At 40.8% G+C, this 17,592-nt stretch overlaps 1 protein-coding gene across 4 annotated transcripts in view; it reads right to left on the bottom strand.

The window, feature by feature from the left end:
* Window positions 1–17,592, bottom strand: part of LOC114158346 (myosin-binding protein C, fast-type-like) — a 35,279-nt gene that overhangs the window by 5,339 nt on the left and 12,348 nt on the right. For all 4 annotated transcript variants that reach the window (XM_028039723.1, XM_028039740.1, XM_028039732.1 and 1 more), the window contains 17 exons: window positions 16,322–16,390; window positions 15,705–15,853; window positions 14,514–14,631; window positions 14,353–14,401; window positions 14,131–14,190; window positions 13,892–14,055; window positions 13,648–13,780; window positions 11,681–11,805; window positions 11,473–11,578; window positions 11,195–11,364; window positions 9,924–10,089; window positions 9,720–9,826; window positions 9,594–9,623; window positions 9,347–9,489; window positions 581–740; window positions 376–480; window positions 116–304 (listed from right to left, as the gene is read on the bottom strand). In XM_028039723.1, the coding sequence (XP_027895524.1) occupies window positions 116–304; window positions 376–480; window positions 581–740; window positions 9,347–9,489; window positions 9,594–9,623; window positions 9,720–9,826; window positions 9,924–10,089; window positions 11,195–11,364; window positions 11,473–11,578; window positions 11,681–11,805; window positions 13,648–13,780; window positions 13,892–14,055; window positions 14,131–14,190; window positions 14,353–14,401; window positions 14,514–14,631; window positions 15,705–15,853; window positions 16,322–16,390 (2,043 nt within the window). The remainder of the gene's footprint in view (window positions 1–115; window positions 305–375; window positions 481–580; window positions 741–9,346; window positions 9,490–9,593; window positions 9,624–9,719; window positions 9,827–9,923; window positions 10,090–11,194; window positions 11,365–11,472; window positions 11,579–11,680; window positions 11,806–13,647; window positions 13,781–13,891; window positions 14,056–14,130; window positions 14,191–14,352; window positions 14,402–14,513; window positions 14,632–15,704; window positions 15,854–16,321; window positions 16,391–17,592) is intronic.

The raw sequence follows: 17,592 nt of genomic DNA, 5'->3' as shown, positions 1-17,592 counted from the left end.
AAAACGAGAGACTCGACAGAATAAGTGACTGGCCCGGCGAAAAGTAGGGTGAGACCCACAGGGAACGACAAGTGGAGGCTGAGGAAGATGAAGTGCAGACAGTTGTTAAACCTACCGATGGGCATGAAGGGTTTAGAGTTCAGACTTGGCTGAGACAAGCCGATGCTGTTGACAGCAAACACCCTCATTTCATACAGGATTCCTTCAATCATCCTCTTGGCCTCGTACGTAGTTGGTTCGTATACGTCAAAGTTGAGCTTCGTCCATCTGGACGAGCCTTTCTTCTTTCTTTCCATGAGGTAACCTGTTGGAGTGAAAACCCAGCTCTTAGCTGTGTCTCTTTTGGGTTTAAGAACTTCAGACTCGCTTCATTACCTTTGATTGGTGCACCGCCGTCAAATTTCGGAGGTTCCCAAACGATGGTGGCACAGTCCTCACCCACTCCGGTGCATTTGACGTTCTCAGGCGGGTCGGGCACATCTGGAACAACACAGGTTAGTTTTCCCCCAACCGAGCCCAGATTGCGGCTGTTGAACTCTGTAGTTGGTAATTAAGAATAAACAAACAAATTTTCCCTTACCCACGATCTTTATGAACAACACAGCCTTGTCTTCTCCTGCTGGATTGGTGACACAGATGGTGTAGTTTCCCTCATCGGTTCTCTCGGCGCCCTCAATGACAAAGCAGCTCAGGTCCTTCCTGGACTCCACCCTCACCCGCCCTTCTGTGGCTACAACCGCCTGAAATACAGGAAGGCATGTAACCTGAGACCATGGAGCGTTTATGACTTCAAGTCACCAGATTTAAAGTCAAAGTCAGCAAAATCAAAAAGTTTATACATGTAAACTTATAGCGCTAAATAACTAACAAACTTTCCTCTTCATTTGGAAGAGAAGCTTGGTTCAGTAAACATTTGAGAGTCACAAATGAACAAGTTTAGGGCCTTGATGTTACCTTTAAAACCAACTTAAATAACAAAAATTATCCTTGTAAAATCATACTTGTGTCAAAAATCTTAAAACAGATGTAAAAAGTACTCATAAATAGACAAAAACAGTATACTGGTAGTAGGGATTGTCAAGAAAATCCGAGCTCATCCCACTTCCCCATGCTGGAGATTTTAGTTTAACAGTAATAATAAATAAAGTTATCTTTAAAATGAATCACTCAAGTGACATCAAGGCCCAACAGTAGACTTAAGTGTCAATAAAGTTAGTTTAACAGTAATAATAAATAAAGTTATCTTTAAAATGAATCACTCAAGTGACATCAAGGCCCAACAGTAGACTTAAGTGTCAATAAAATAAATCTGGTTGTGTGTGTTGTTTTTGTCTCATGCAAACTTTGCTTTAATTCTACATTTTTCTATCTAATCATAAGAAATCATAGTCAGTCAGAGAGATTCATGAAACAAGAAAAGCAGGTTTCCTGGAAAAAGAGGAAGTTTCCAGCCTGCAGATTTATAAAAATAGCTGAGACTATTCCTTAGTTTAAAGTATGAAAGTTTTAAAGAATGAAATCTAAACATTATTAGTAATTGGATAAGATTCAAAGTAAAATACTTATATGAATATTGGTTTACTTGTAATAATACACTTATATTTGTGGGAACTACAAGAAAAACAAGTAACTGTAACTTTAGTAGTAAATAATTAGAATCATGTATTATTCTTGGTTTCTTTTCAGAAAAACATCTGTAATAACTCACATTAAGATTATAATAAGAATAATTAATAAGTTATGGTTATAAAATCATAAATGAATGATAGATCAGAGAAGCTGAAGAAAATAAATGTGATATAAGTTATGGTTATAAAATTATAAATGAATGCTAAATCAGAGAAGCTAAAGAAAATAAATGTGATATAAATGTGATTTTGACATTAAACTTGAAATGGTGTAAGAAGGTGTAACTGCAATTAAACATCACTGATATGTTGGAGGTAGAGAGTAGGTGAAAGGTTGTGCAGGCAAGGGACACAGGAGGTTGAGCAACCCTGAGACATTGGCACAGACATCAGGAAATGTCTGTAAGACAGTGATGGATATGAGATCATCTGTCTAAGCAGACAGCAGGCGCACCAGGGGGGTGGATGAACCCTATATAAGGTGAGTGCAAAAGAGGAACCGTTCGTTGGATCCTCCGGGCAGCTTCGAGCCAAGATCGAGATGGACAAAAAACTCTGCAGCTGAAGAAGAGCCGGGGCCACGGAGCCGGAGACTGTCCTGCACATGGAGACCAACCCGTCTGGCCCACAACCTGTGGCTTCGAATCGCACTTCTCTCATCGGCTGGGTTCTGACCCCAAAGACAAAGATGAAGACAAAGACAAGGAAGAAGAACTGGTGCCTTTTTTCCTGCCAGCACCAAGTCCTGTGTGACCTCAGCATCCATGCGGAGAAGAAGCTCATCAGACCTGCGGAGATCCTGGCCTTCATCGATCAACATCTTCCTCCTGTTGCAACACCTTCTTCATCATCGTGCCAGGTCTGGGGTTCGAGGCGCCAAACTCCGTCCGTCTCTCTCAAAGGTTCCCTTTTTTAGTTCTCAGTATCAGCAGTAGGGAAAGATAGACTAGATGATTGATTTTACTTATTTGATTATTTCTGCTACTGAATTAAGCTGTACTGACCCTTGCAAAAATGCCTTACTAATAAAATATTTAGCATAAAGAAAATCTAAAAGATGTTGTGGACATTCAGTTAATGAGTCACCTTAAAGTTCTTTGATGGTTGTAAAATAGCTGTGATGTTTGATTCTGGAGAGGAAGAGGTGGAAAATGTTTTTAGGTTGCTGGTAGCCCATATTTAAAACCTCATCCTTGGGACTCGACCGAGTCACTAAAACCTACCTGGTTCAATAACAAATGCAAGTTGCAAAATAGAGAACGAGCGACCGTTAACAGGTGTGCTCTGTGAAACTAGTTGGCTGTAGGCTGCTCAGTCTGGCTAATTCACAGGGGGAAGAAGGGTGGGACACCTGGATGTAGGCCGTCAGATAACCAGGCGAATCGTTTCTCGAAACCAGCTTAAACAGAGTTTACTTCAGTTCTGGACAGGGTAAATCCCAGCAGATTTAGGAAACTCAACGGACCCGTTAGACGGAGAGCTGGTAGCACATCTCCCCTCTCAGAAGAGGAAGTACGAGAGTGAGAGAGTAGAGACAGAAAGGAGGGGGGGGGTGTTGCGCAACAACAAGTGGCGCCCAACGTGGGGCCCAGTCCAACGGAGTAGGAGGGCCCTATGGCCAAGTTAGTAAAAACAGATGTGAGGATCTGAATAGCTCACTTGGCTTGTTAACTCTTAAGGAATAGAGTTAATGGTGACTGATAAGGCCGTCAGTCACAACCCTTGCAGTAACTGTATAGCATACAGGTGAGGGAAAGCTTCTACTGAGGATAAATGACCGGATCCAGACAGTGAAGCTAGTAGCCAACATAGTCTAGACCCATCCCTGCTCGAAGGCTAAAGAGAGGCTTTGGGGGATAGACAACTCGAACCGACAGAGAGACGGAGTGATGGATGATCACTTCGAGGAGGAAAATCTGGGGAAGAAACCGGAGGAAGCCGGCCGTCCAGATCGTTTGGAAAATGAGGAGACCTCAACAGAACTGCATCAGCTTTCTGCACAGCTACTGTGACTCAGACCTGAAGCAAGTGGGGAAGTTGGTTCCAAGAATGAGGAACTGAAACATCAACCCCTGACAAAGGAAAGCTGGCTCACTCTTGCTGGAGTGGTTCGTGATGTAATGCTGACCAGACCAGCCAGCAACCATGCAGAGGAGACGGAGAAAGGTGTCATCAGCCGACGATGGATGAGGAAGCACACCGCGTCCTCCACTGCAGCCATCGAGAAGACATCCGGCAACAGAGGAACAAACACCAGCAGCTGACATCATCCCACAGACGCAGACATGGTTAAAGTCATCACACAGACCCGAGAGAAGCAGCTTGAGAGCGCGAGAGGGAAACAAGTAGCTCATCACAACTTATGGAAGAAGAAAGCAGAACTGAGGCTCCGCCCGAAACTTGAGGTGCAGCGACAAGGCGCACACCTGAGAAGAAGCCCTATGGAGGGGCAAAGATGACGACCTTTCGTGCCACTAAGAAAGGTTGTCTCTGCCGGTGTCGAGGTGGGACAGAACACCTAAGGACAGGTGGTCCTAGAGTAGCACGGGGACCAGGTAGTACGGTGCGTGCATAAGGCCCTCGAATATGCAGGCGTGCTACACCCCCGTGAAGAACTGAGCAAGCAGGACTGCTGGATGTCCCTTCAGCCCATCCGATGCAGCTGTGTGACTTTGAGGTATGTGGTCGATACGCAGGGCACCCAGGGCAGCGGATGGAAGGTTTGTTCATCAAGAGCACAGTCCCATGGGGTTCAGTCTGCATGGATGTAGCAGAGCCAATGGGATAACAGGAAAGAGAGGTGAGAAGTACCTCTTGGTGCTGATGGACACAGTGACAACTGCTAGAAGAGCAGGTCTTCCCCTGCAGAGGAACTCCGTTCACGTCACAGAAAGCAGGGAGGCGAAGACACTTCTCCTTTTTGCTTAGAGAAGGAAAAGGGAAGTTGCAGCTTGAAGTGTCACTGAAAACAGGGCAGAGAGTTTGGATTAAAGCTCAAGATCGGCCTGCAACTACGGTGATCAAGCTGAGATTCAACGCCCGAAATTTTGTAAAGTAAGTACTGAACTTCAACACAGTACTACTGATGAAGAAAGGGGTCCATGAGGAAGCAGTGCTCAAGCCAGTTCTTAGCTACAGCGAACCAGAACATTACAAGAAGATGGCCAGAGAATCAAGCACCATGCCATCCTACATTAGACTGGCCACTATTACAGGAAGGTTGCCGTTCAAAGAACAACTTCAAGGCTTTGGACTGGGAGGGCCGTGAAGAAATTGGACTATGCTAAAGAAGAACTCCTGTCACAACCTGATGGATTAAACTGGAAAAGGGGCTGAAGTCGTGAGGAAGAAGCGGCGTCATAGAAAATCACCAAGATCAATTCTGTAACAAGGCATTGAAGTCAGACCCAACACCTGGAAGGTATGGATGGAAATCTGTTTTTTAAAGAAAAGAAGATGCCACTTGTACACTGTGAAACATTTGAAGGTGGTTTAATTTGAAAATGAGAGTCCACCTGCTGCCTTGAAAATGTAGTTCAAGTCCACAAAATTGTTTTGGTTTTATCTCAGAAGTTAGTTTATGAAGTTGATTTAACAACAAGAGACAAGTTATCTAGAATTTTTTTGTCTTGAATTCTGCGTTTTACTTAATGCCTTAAATTTAAACAAAATAGTTATTTCACAATAGGAGGGAGAAAACTATTGTCACCTAGTAAAGGAGCAGACATTTCTCTGTTAGTTTCATTCACAATATTGAGTTAAAGTAAATGCCTATTTTACTTTAGAATTATTTAGATTTTTGTTTCAAATTGCATTAATAAAATTTCTGATCTGATAAAATTTTTTGTACATCACAATGAATTCTGCTCAGAAACATCTAGTATGAACAGGGTTTTTTTTTTTTTTTTTGATGACCTAGGAACTCTAGTTTATTCGACTCTTAGAGGATTGCAGAATGAATAAATGCTTAAAACAACTTACGATTAAATTTATCTTTAATGGACTCACACATTTAGATTTAAAATCTAAAACTTGCTGAATCTATTTGACTTAACAAATAGAAGATAGTAGAAACAATTGAAGACGGCTCAAATGTTTTACAGTCTATGTGTGTTATCAAACCAAACGCAAGCTGAATTCACCCCTCAATGCATGGCATCAGAAGCTTATTTTACAAGCCTACAAGCAACCGGAGGACTTAATTGTGTCCCACACGATGGATTGCATCCACAGAAGGAACTGTTTTGTTTTTGTGTTTTTTCCACCTTCATCACACTTCAACCTGGCTGTAAGTTTTGATGAACGGGTCCAAAGACTGCAGTTTTTTAATTGGACAATTCCTGATGCCTCTGACAACTCCAGTACCCCTTAACGACCCCAGCTATGGAATAGGATCATGATTACGGATAAAGCGTCATGATGCTTATGCTTTTTGCTTTGCTCTGCTGAACAGCCAGAATTTGATTTTTTTTTTTTTTGAGGCCTTCTGTCTCAGCCCATCTTCCCTAAAGAACCATTCCACATCCTGAAGAACCGACAGTTCATCCAGCGAAGGTTCCTGTAGAAGAATCAGAGCGATCCAAGTTTTCTTCGACATTCATCACCTCATGGGGGAAATCAAAACTCCAAAGAGGGGGTGTCAAGAGAAGTGGAGTTTTGATGACTACACTGAGCCCTCTGTGAAAACTGAGGATGAAGAATCTGCATCTTCACATCCCAGACGAACCTCTTCTCTTTCTAGTGGATGAGGACGGCGAACTGCAGGAGGGTGATGGACTCCCAGCATGTGAAAGGTCTGACCTCGTGGAGGGGGTGTCAAGAAAATCCGAGCTCATCCCACTTCCCCATGCTGGAGATTTTAGTTTAACAGTAATAATAAATAAAGTTATCTTTAAAATGAATCACTCAAGTGACATCAAGGCCCAACAGTAGACTTAAGTGTCAATAAAGTTAGTTTAACAGTAATAATAAATAAAGTTATCTTTAAAATGAATCACTCAAGTGACATCAAGGCCCAACAGTAGACTTAAGTGTCAATAAAATAAATCTGGTTGTGTGTGTTGTTTTTGTCTCATGCAAACTTTGCTTTAATTCTACATTTTTCTATCTAATCATAAGAAATCATAGTCAGTCAGAGAGATTCATGAAACAAGAAAAGCAGGTTTCCTGGAAAAAGAGGAAGTTTCCAGCCTGCAGATTTATAAAAATAGCTGAGACTATTCCTTAGTTTAAAGTATGAAAGTTTTAAAGAATGAAATCTAAACATTATTAGTAATTGGATAAGATTCAAAGTAAAATACTTATATGAATATTGGTTTACTTGTAATAATACACTTATATTTGTGGGAACTACAAGAAAAACAAGTAACTGTAACTTTAGTAGTAAATAATTAGAATCATGTATTATTCTTGGTTTCTTTTCAGAAAAACATCTGTAATAACTCACATTAAGATTATAATAAGAATAATTAATAAGTTATGGTTATAAAATCATAAATGAATGATAGATCAGAGAAGCTGAAGAAAATAAATGTGATATAAGTTATGGTTATAAAATTATAAATGAATGCTAAATCAGAGAAGCTAAAGAAAATAAATGTGATATAAATGTGATTTTGACATTAAACTTGAAATGGTGTAAGAAGGTGTAACTGCAATTAAACATCACTGATATGTTGGAGGTAGAGAGTAGGTGAAAGGTTGTGCAGGCAAGGGACACAGGAGGTTGAGCAACCCTGAGACATTGGCACAGACATCAGGAAATGTCTGTAAGACAGTGATGGATATGAGATCATCTGTCTAAGCAGACAGCAGGCGCACCAGGGGGGTGGATGAACCCTATATAAGGTGAGTGCAAAAGAGGAACCGTTCGTTGGATCCTCCGGGCAGCTTCGAGCCAAGATCGAGATGGACAAAAAACTCTGCAGCTGAAGAAGAGCCGGGGCCACGGAGCCGGAGACTGTCCTGCACATGGAGACCAACCCGTCTGGCCCACAACCTGTGGCTTCGAATCGCACTTCTCTCATCGGCTGGGTTCTGACCCCAAAGACAAAGATGAAGACAAAGACAAGGAAGAAGAACTGGTGCCTTTTTTCCTGCCAGCACCAAGTCCTGTGTGACCTCAGCATCCATGCGGAGAAGAAGCTCATCAGACCTGCGGAGATCCTGGCCTTCATCGATCAACATCTTCCTCCTGTTGCAACACCTTCTTCATCATCGTGCCAGGTCTGGGGTTCGAGGCGCCAAACTCCGTCCGTCTCTCTCAAAGGTTCCCTTTTTTAGTTCTCAGTATCAGCAGTAGGGAAAGATAGACTAGATGATTGATTTTACTTATTTGATTATTTCTGCTACTGAATTAAGCTGTACTGACCCTTGCAAAAATGCCTTACTAATAAAATATTTAGCATAAAGAAAATCTAAAAGATGTTGTGGACATTCAGTTAATGAGTCACCTTAAAGTTCTTTGATGGTTGTAAAATAGCTGTGATGTTTGATTCTGGAGAGGAAGAGGTGGAAAATGTTTTTAGGTTGCTGGTAGCCCATATTTAAAACCTCATCCTTGGGACTCGACCGAGTCACTAAAACCTACCTGGTTCAATAACAAATGCAAGTTGCAAAATAGAGAACGAGCGACCGTTAACAGGTGTGCTCTGTGAAACTAGTTGGCTGTAGGCTGCTCAGTCTGGCTAATTCACAGGGGGAAGAAGGGTGGGACACCTGGATGTAGGCCGTCAGATAACCAGGCGAATCGTTTCTCGAAACCAGCTTAAACAGAGTTTACTTCAGTTCTGGACAGGGTAAATCCCAGCAGATTTAGGAAACTCAACGGACCCGTTAGACGGAGAGCTGGTAGCACATCTCCCCTCTCAGAAGAGGAAGTACGAGAGTGAGAGAGTAGAGACAGAAAGGAGGGGGGGGGTGTTGCGCAACAACAGGATACACTGCATATCACCAACATCGGTATCGGCCCGATAAATAAAACTGGGCCGATAATAACAACCAATATTTATTTCCATACTCCATCCTAAAATATCAGTAAAATAAAATCTGGTTTCATTCAAAATAATTTAAAAAAAGGCTGTAGAAAGTCCAGTTTCAAAATGTACAAAATGGCATAAAAAGAAATGTTTGTGGTTTTGTCTAAAATCGCAGATTTAATGCAAAACAAAAATGGGCCTGATTTTATTTCCTCCAAATGTGTCAAAACAGTAGCGAATTATATAGAATATCGGTTATCGGCCAAAACAGCAATATTAATATCGGCACATATTTTAATTGGTAGCCATTTGTGTAATTACACTGAACCGTTCCAATTCACGTTTCAGTATTCAGAGATTTTTCTGTGGAATGTAACTATAAATTATTTGCTGAAAATTTGCTTATTCACAGACTTTTTGGAAAACAAACTGGGAAGCTGAAATACCTAGACACAAAAGCAGCCAATCCAGGAGCGTCATTTATTTTTCTTGGCACTGATTGGCTGTAGCCCCTAAAGTGGAGATGAGGAAGACTAGATTCTAGTGCTAAGATGTTTCCCACTGTGTGTATTAATGCATGTGAAGGTATATTTGGTGTCTGACCTGTTGAAGTAGATAGTTATAAGGGTTTTTAAAGGAAGCCTAAAGTATTTCTGGATTTTATATATTAGCGGGCGGCGTTGGTTGGGTTCCTGTGTCATTGGTAATTGGGAGTTTGGATGCTCGTTACCAGGCCCTCACCTCCTCTCCTTTGGACCAAACCACCGTGGGAGCCGGTTCTCCTGTGATCTCCACATCCAGCCGAAGCTTGTTGCCCGCCACCACAATGATGGTGTTCTGAGAGACCATGTTTCCTGTGGTGTCCAGGTGGATCTTTGGTGGATCTGTTTATTTAAAAAAATAAATAAATAAAAAGAGGGACATGGTGAACACAAAGAGGGACATGGAATTAGATTATTTGCTGTTTCAGTGGAGTTAGGAGTCCTACCTTGTCTTGGCACGTAGTCAATCTTAATTTCTGCATTGAGAGAGAAGAAATGAGTTGGAAGGTGTTACATTTGTAATAAATGATATGAACGCCTGATAGCTTAGAAAATATTTCCATCCTCCTCACCCAGAAAGTTGAGTTTGGCAGAGAGCGACAGAGCGTATCCATCAGGAACAAACGTGTAGTCTCCAGCGTCCTCTGGCTTCACATCATTAATAACCAGCCGGTGAAACCTGACACAACATGGAGTTGGACAAAACAGCAAAAATGTGTTTGCCTTCAACTTTTAACGAAAATCCAATCATTTCGTCCACCTGCTGGTATTCTCACCTTCCTGTGTGAGTCATTTTGATGCGTTCGCTTGGCAACACCTCCACTCCATCTTTGAACCACTTTCCTGTGACCTTGTCATCGGACACTTCACACTTGAACACGGCCTGGTCTGTCGCCCTGACTGTCAGGTCAGCAATGTCCTGCAGCACCTCCAGCTCCTTTTCTGAATACACAAGAGGAAAAACTCATGAGAAAAGAACCAGACGCATGGAGCTGTAGCAGATTCCTGATGGAAACATCTTTACTTCAGATCATGCTCCATTACCTTTTTCAAGTTTACCATCTTTGGTCTATTTTAAAATGTTTGTGTGACGTAATAGACCAGTAAAAAGCAGGGAATAATTGTGAAGTGGAAGGAAAATTACAAAAATCAGAAACGTTTAGGTTTGTATTTGTATTCAACCAACTTTATAATCTGATAATCTTAACTAAAAAACATTCAGTGCAACTTGTAGACAGTGTTTATCTACAATTACAGAAAACTGTAAAGAGAAGTGTGCATTTAGACACATTATCTATTTAGACTAAAAGATTACATTTTGGTTTGAACTTATGCACAACTTTTTGTTTTGCTGCATAATATCTTAAAGAGGCAGCATTATGTGTTTTCCAGCCAAGTAACTATGTTAACTAAAATGTTGTATATATCAAATATGACTTAAATAAATGTAACTTTGTAATTTAACGCCTCTGCTTCTTTTAGAAACTCCTGCTCTTTCTGAAACTCCGCCTTCAGGAAGCCATCACAACATTGCTGCAACGTTAACCCTTTAGTAACATTTTTACCAGCGAAACGTTAAGCACTGTTAAGCACTGAGAGCTTAACAGGTGCACAGTTCCATCATGTGTTTGCTAATTGCTCCTGGCTAGTCTGAAGGAGCTGAGAGGAGAAGTTGAGGTAAGCGGTTGCTATGAGAGGCGGCGCTCGGTTCCACCAAGCATTTTAAAAAAGCTGAATGGTGGCCATGGGAGATTTAAGGATTTCTTAAACATGTATGAACGAATCAAGGCAACACTTCAGGGAATAACATTATAACATGATGTAAAACTCTACAGCCAATTTTAATAAAGTTAATTGAAACATGGTTTTAATACAACAAAATGTAATGAAGAAAAGGGGAGTGAATGGTTCTGCAGGCACTGTTATGCACATGCATAAAACATGGAGCCTTTTGTCCAGCAGTTCAGTTCAGCTCTGTCTTCTGCATTTAACATCATGAAATATTTATATCTGAGTACCAAAGGCTGAGCGAGTGATGCTGCTGTACCTTCCACCTCCAGCTCTCCTTTGGTGTGCCCTCCGTTAGTCCAGGCGTGGTACATCCCAGCATCGTCCAGCGTGGCCTCCTGGATGATGAGCGTGTGCTTTTTCCCGTCCTTCTTGAAGCGATACTTTGAGGAATCCTTGTCTTTGGTAATCTCCTGATCCTCGAAGGACCTTTCCATTCATAAACACCGTTTATGAACGTGAAGACGAAGGAACATCGGAAACCATTTTCAGTGGATTTACGTGCTGATAAACATTAGGCTGATGGCATTTACTGACCACATGACATGAGCGCCCTCTTCAGACACCTCAATCTCAAACTCCACTCTTTCTCCCACCACCACATGATAGTCGTCCATCAGCTTGGTGATGGTGATTGGGGGCTCTAAAAAGCCATTAGGGAAGAGCTGTTACTTCATGGTATTTCTTGGCTGTAATTTCCAGCGGATGATGGCAGCAAGCCGGTAAACATGAGGAGATGACGCACCTTTGACGTACACCTCTGTGGAACACTTGTCCTCGCCAACCACACACTCGTACGCAGCATCGTCAGACAGGTTGGACTTGTTGATGGTGAGTGTTCGGACGTTACCGTTGGCCTCCATGACGTACCTGGCCAGAAGATTGATTGGGAGTCGGTTTGTGACGTAAAAAGACTTTCGCATCCCTATGTATTCATCTGAGTTTGTTTTTAGGGCAATCTACTTTTCAGCTTAAAAGCATTAAAAAGTAGGGCTGCACTGGTCGCAGTTTTCTGGCAGATCGCTGATTACCAATTTTTCAAAGAAGCCTGACCTGCTGATTCTAATTTTGGCCGATACCAAATTTGTTTGTCTGAAATTCTGCTAAATGTAGAAAGAAAGACACTGAGTTGGTAACAGTGGGGTGACTATTGTTAACTGTAGACATGCAGACATGACCAGGTGGGCCGGTCTATCAGCCAAATAGACCGGCCCACCGTCCTCTTCAGAGCAGAAGAGGATGGCGGTGGATTTTTAGACCTTTGCTGAGATAAATCACCAATCTTCAAAAATTAAGAAAATTGGCACTGATAAATTGGTGCACCCCTATTAAAAAGTGCTTTGTAAAAGTATTCACATCCTATATGCTTTTCAATTGGTCAAATTTCATTCACAAGCTTCAAGACATCTGACAGATAAACAAACAGTAGTCCATTATGTTGAAATGGAGGGAAAATGATACATGGTTTATGACATTTGAAGAGTGAGGAGTACGTTTTTATTGTAAACTTAAATCCTTAAATAACATCCAGTGAAACTGTTGGCAGGAGAATTACTATCTATGCTCAGCTAGATCATTGACAGAAAACCATAGGAGACAAAGAAAACGTGACAGAACGTTCACTTCCCAGCAGAACAACAACCCTATAGTCTCCACCTAAATCTACTTGAGTCTGTGGCAAGAGTTGAACAACGTTTATTCATCCAATCTGATGGAGGTTTTGCAAACAAGCATGTTGTGAATAAAGCTCAACATCTGTGTTGAAATTTTGGTTAGGGACTGTCATGAATTCTTCTGAATTCTTAGATATTTATATTCATGCTCTTATTTTGAAGACCATTTATGAACCAGTTGTGTTTTCTTCCCTCACATGACACGTGATTGCACCCAGAATCCATCTCTGTTGAACGTAGTTCTATAGAAACCAGTTTAAAATCTACTACTATTCTGTGTGCTTTCTGACCGAAACCCTACCGCTGTCAGTTAGCTAAAATCAGCAACAGAGTTAGTAAAACTCAACCGCTTTAAAACCAAAACCACGAGTTAAAGGTTAAAGGTTGCTGTTCACTTTCTAAAGTGCAATAGAACAGGAGTGTAGCAACAAATTAGACTAATTTGAGGGTCATAGACTGTGTTGATACATGGTTTATGACATGCATCATAAACCATGTTTAGGGAGGGTATCAACAAAGTTGAATTTAGCTCATTAGCATTAGCTTCTGCTAAATGCTTTGTTGGTATAGTACATCAGTGTTAGTGTAGCTAATGTTTATGATTAGTGCTTTAGGGTTAGCACAACTAAGTTTTTAGTTAGCAAGAATGGAAACAGATAGACTCCACATGAGCAAATATGGTAGAGAAACAAAACATAAAATAACATTTTGAATGCTTTGGCAGGACTTGCAGTGACGGAGCTCTTTGTGTTGATGAGTTTATGAGTGAGTTTGCTTGGGGGGAATAAGATCTCCTTTCTACTGGGAGGCTCCTTATGACCGGCTAAAAATAAAACCCGGTGACAACAGAATCGTCTCCAAATGCGACGTTGTGCTTCTGCTAATTTTAGCGCTGCCCATTTAAAGCGCTGCCCATTGAGTCCATCTCAGCTTGATTATTTTGACTCCATGATACAAGGAAGGAAATGTGTCGATAAATATATTTATACCAAAACGAACTGGTCAAAGTGGATGTGTGTGTGCTGGGTGAAGCATGTACTTTGCTGAGGGTTTGATCTCCTGGCCATTCTTCAACCATTTGACCTGAACGTTGGGGTCAAGAACTTCACATGACATCACGATTTTCTTGCCCTTTTCCACTGAGTAGCAAGACTCGAGCCTCTTCAGGAAAGCTGGGAATTCAAACAGAAAGAGAAATTACCCACAAGCTGAAAGTATGTCACTGTCTGCCCACTCTGTAACCCCTCGCCTCTTTCCAGCTGGTCTCCACCCCTCTGACTTACCCTCACTAGGCTTCTGCACCTCTTTCATCTTTTTTAGACGTTTCAGCATGCCTCTCAGGTCGGTGATGCCATACTGAAAGGCGATTTTTTCATACTCGCTTGGGTGGGCACTTTTCAGCAACTCCCACACGTCAATCTCTGGTTCCTCTTTTTGTTTCTTCTTCCTGTTAGCAACGGGAAGGACATTTTAAAGAAAACCTAACTGATAATCCTGCTAACTAAATGCTCATCATGTTTACTTTTTAGTAGCTTTCAGCAGGGCACTGAAATCCAGATCTCCTTCATCCTCTCCAGCATCTCTGTATGTAGAAACACAAGGTGTTAACAACTGACTTTACACATTTAATCCACGATAAAAATGAACTGAAAGTCCTGCTCACACACACTAAAAATGTTATAAATAGGATGTAAGTTCATGTATTCCCACACAGAGACAGAAGAGAAATCCCTGAAGCACTCACGCTCTTTTGAATGCAGACAAAATATCTGCTTGGTTCTCCTGATGTGCAGCTGTAACAAGAGAAGTTGCCGACAACGCAGATTATTGCTTTGAGGGATCAAAACGGTAAAGCATGCAGAATCCGCAGCAGTGCGCCGCGGCCCAGGGTCCGTTTTCACTCACCCTCCACTGAGATCTCAAAGGTGGAGCTGTCACATGTGTCTTTAGCCGTCACCTCACACCTGTAGCCTCCAGCATCTCCAGCCACCACTTTGATGATCTTCATTTCATACGTGTAGATCTAAGGAAGGAAGACGCAAAAGTATTTATGTCTCCTAAATCCCTTTACATTTTGTCACATTAGACCTACAAGCTTCAGTGTATTTTACTAGGATTCTACCTGGTGGGCATTTATCATATCGTTTCACTTATCGTAAAAAACTTCTCATCGTGATAAGAATTTGGATTTATTATTGTCATGATAACTTTCAATTAATGATGGTAAATAAAACAAAATGAACAGCATAATCGGAAATTTTACTTTTGCTATTTTCTCCACTGTTACACGAGAGCATCAGTAAATATGAGTAAATTAAAAAATACAATTAAATTCAGTTATTGTGTACAGTTTAGTATATATTTGTATATAATTGTACACACAGGAGTGGCTTCAGAAAAGTTTTTATTCATATGAACCAGCACTAATCCGCCTCTGAGCGTCGTTTTAAACATGCCAAACCCATAGGGGGCAGTGTAGCGCAAAGCTAAAACTTATGTCAGCCAATCACAATCCTTCAAAGCAACCACAACTTCCTGTTAGAGATTAATAAAAATGTTGCCAGGAGTTTCATTTCTGTGTAAAGATATAAAAGTTGGACTAGTTTTAAAAACTGCATTATGAAATGAAGTTAATAAAACAAAACAATGTCGATTGGGAATCATGTCAAAGTAAGTACCTGGCTATACTGGAATTTCATTCATGAGCCTAAATCTACGTTTTCTGATGTAAACATGCAAACAAAATTTTTTAAATCTCCACTTTCATTTACTTTTTTAAATAATAATTTTTAGTGATGCAAGACTGATTTTTCATGTGGATGAAAGGCAAAATGCATACAAATGTATTAATTTCCCCAAATATTCGACTACGTGCAGACTAGGCCTCATCATTGATAGCAGATGTTCACCAGTTTGAGGAGTTTTACTAATAATGAGTAAAAATGTAGAATGTTTCTTCCACTTCATGTTTAATCCCAACAAACTGAAGTTTGCAGTTGTGATGTGATGAAATTTCAGAAATATTCAATACTTTTGCAAGGAGTTATAGTTTGAAAGATGATATTGGAACGCGCATGCACACGCCCACACACACACCTTGGTGTTTCTGTCATAGGTCTCTTTAAACTGCAGGTGTTTCCCCGCCTTGCTGCCGAGGTCCAGCCACTTCCCCTTCAGCCATTTCATGGTGGGTTTCCTCGTCAGGGTGCTGGAGTCCACCTTGGCTACGAAGGTCACATCCGACCCTGTCCAGTCAGAACAAACAAACAAAAAAAATCATAACAATCGACTCTGATATTTTACATATCACCCGTTTGAATGAGCACACTGCAAAAACACAAAATATTACCAAGTAATTTTGGTCTAGTTTCTAGTGCAAATACCTTAGCACAATGGAAATAAGAGAAAACTAACTTACAAGAAGCTTTTCAGTGAAATATGGGAGCTTGTTTTACGTAAATAATTCCTTAATATTAATAGAGTTCTAGAAAAAGTTCTAGTTATAAAAGGAACTACAGGCCTGTAGTTTTCATAAAGTGCTTTTCATGAAAACTAAGGAATCATTTACTTAAAACAAGCTCCTATTTCTTACCGAAATGTTGCTTGTAAGTTAGTTTTCTCGTATTTCCAGTGTACTGAGATATCTGTACTTGAAACTAGATATATTTTAGAATATTTAGGTTTTTGCAGTGCAAGAAACAAATGAACCTGACCTGCTACAGCGACCACGTTCTCTGCCGGCTTCTCCACAAAAAGCCCAGAGAGTGAAGTCGATTGATTCTCTGAAACAAAACCATAAGAACTTAATAAATTCACATTTTAGATGCCATTTTAAAATCTCTTTTTTTTTTTTTAGTGCAACAGGAGTGCAGCAAAAAGACATACACAAGCTGAGGGCACCAACACATATTATGAAACACATCGCTTATCTCCATGTTCAACATTCCCAAGATGGCTTCTAAGGGCTACAATAACAATCTCTAATCCACAGGACTTCTGCTAATGATGGCAGACATTAAACTGGCATTACAGGCAAGTGACACTTGCATGCTTTTATCACACAGATCCTATCTTTCTAAAAATGTATCACGTGGTTCTTCTGTGTTTTTTGGACGCTCGTTTTAATCAACAGTTTCTCAGGTTTCTTGTGAGTAAAGCAGCAACACTCCCTCGCAGCAGAGAGCCAGTAACTTTTCCAGGCAAGCAGAAGTTCCAGCGACATATAAACGCTACGGCGAAGTGAGAATTACAGGGTTCACGACGTCATAATGAAGACAGACTGTACTAAGTATAAGACCTCTACCAACACGCAGCAGCTGGTGACCTTTACACTTCCACACTTTGGGTGCCGGTTCTGGATTTAGAATTCAGGTTTGTAACGATTACACGCATGGAATCAGGTTTTTCTAAACAAATAATGAGAAGACATGAACCTGACATAACAAACCTGTTCATAATAATGTAAACAAATAAGATTTATATTCGTGTTGACAACTGGTTGGTGCAAAATTGAGTGTGTATGCCTGTTTGTTTGTTCTGTGTGTCTTTTTGTGGCCATCTGGAAATACCTTTTGAATAAATTTATTTGGCTATAATTATATACTGCATTATCATCACAAATGATGCAATTAAATTGATATTGCTCACCATCCACACAGTGAAACACGGTGGTGGTGGCGTAAGGCTGTGGGGTTGCTTGTCTTTGACCCTAGACATACAGCCAGAGCTGCAGTAGAATGGTTCAGATCAAAACATACCTGATCAATGGCTCAGTTAAAGTCCAGGCATAAACAAAATGTTTCAATAATACAATTAAAATCCTAATTTATTATAAATCTTTCTGCCACATTTGTCCCCTCTACTAAATTGTTACAGTCTGCACTGCTGCAGTAACACAACGGAGAAAGCACAACATTTAACGAACACGTAGCATTCAATCATCTCAGTCATGCAGACTAGCAGTGTCACTGTGATGTCACGCGTC

This window comes from Xiphophorus couchianus, chromosome 2, assembly GCF_001444195.1.
Source record: "Xiphophorus couchianus chromosome 2, X_couchianus-1.0, whole genome shotgun sequence".
Taxonomy (NCBI): Eukaryota; Metazoa; Chordata; class Actinopteri; order Cyprinodontiformes; family Poeciliidae; genus Xiphophorus; species Xiphophorus couchianus.
This window is presented reverse-complemented; position numbering and strand designations above follow the sequence as displayed.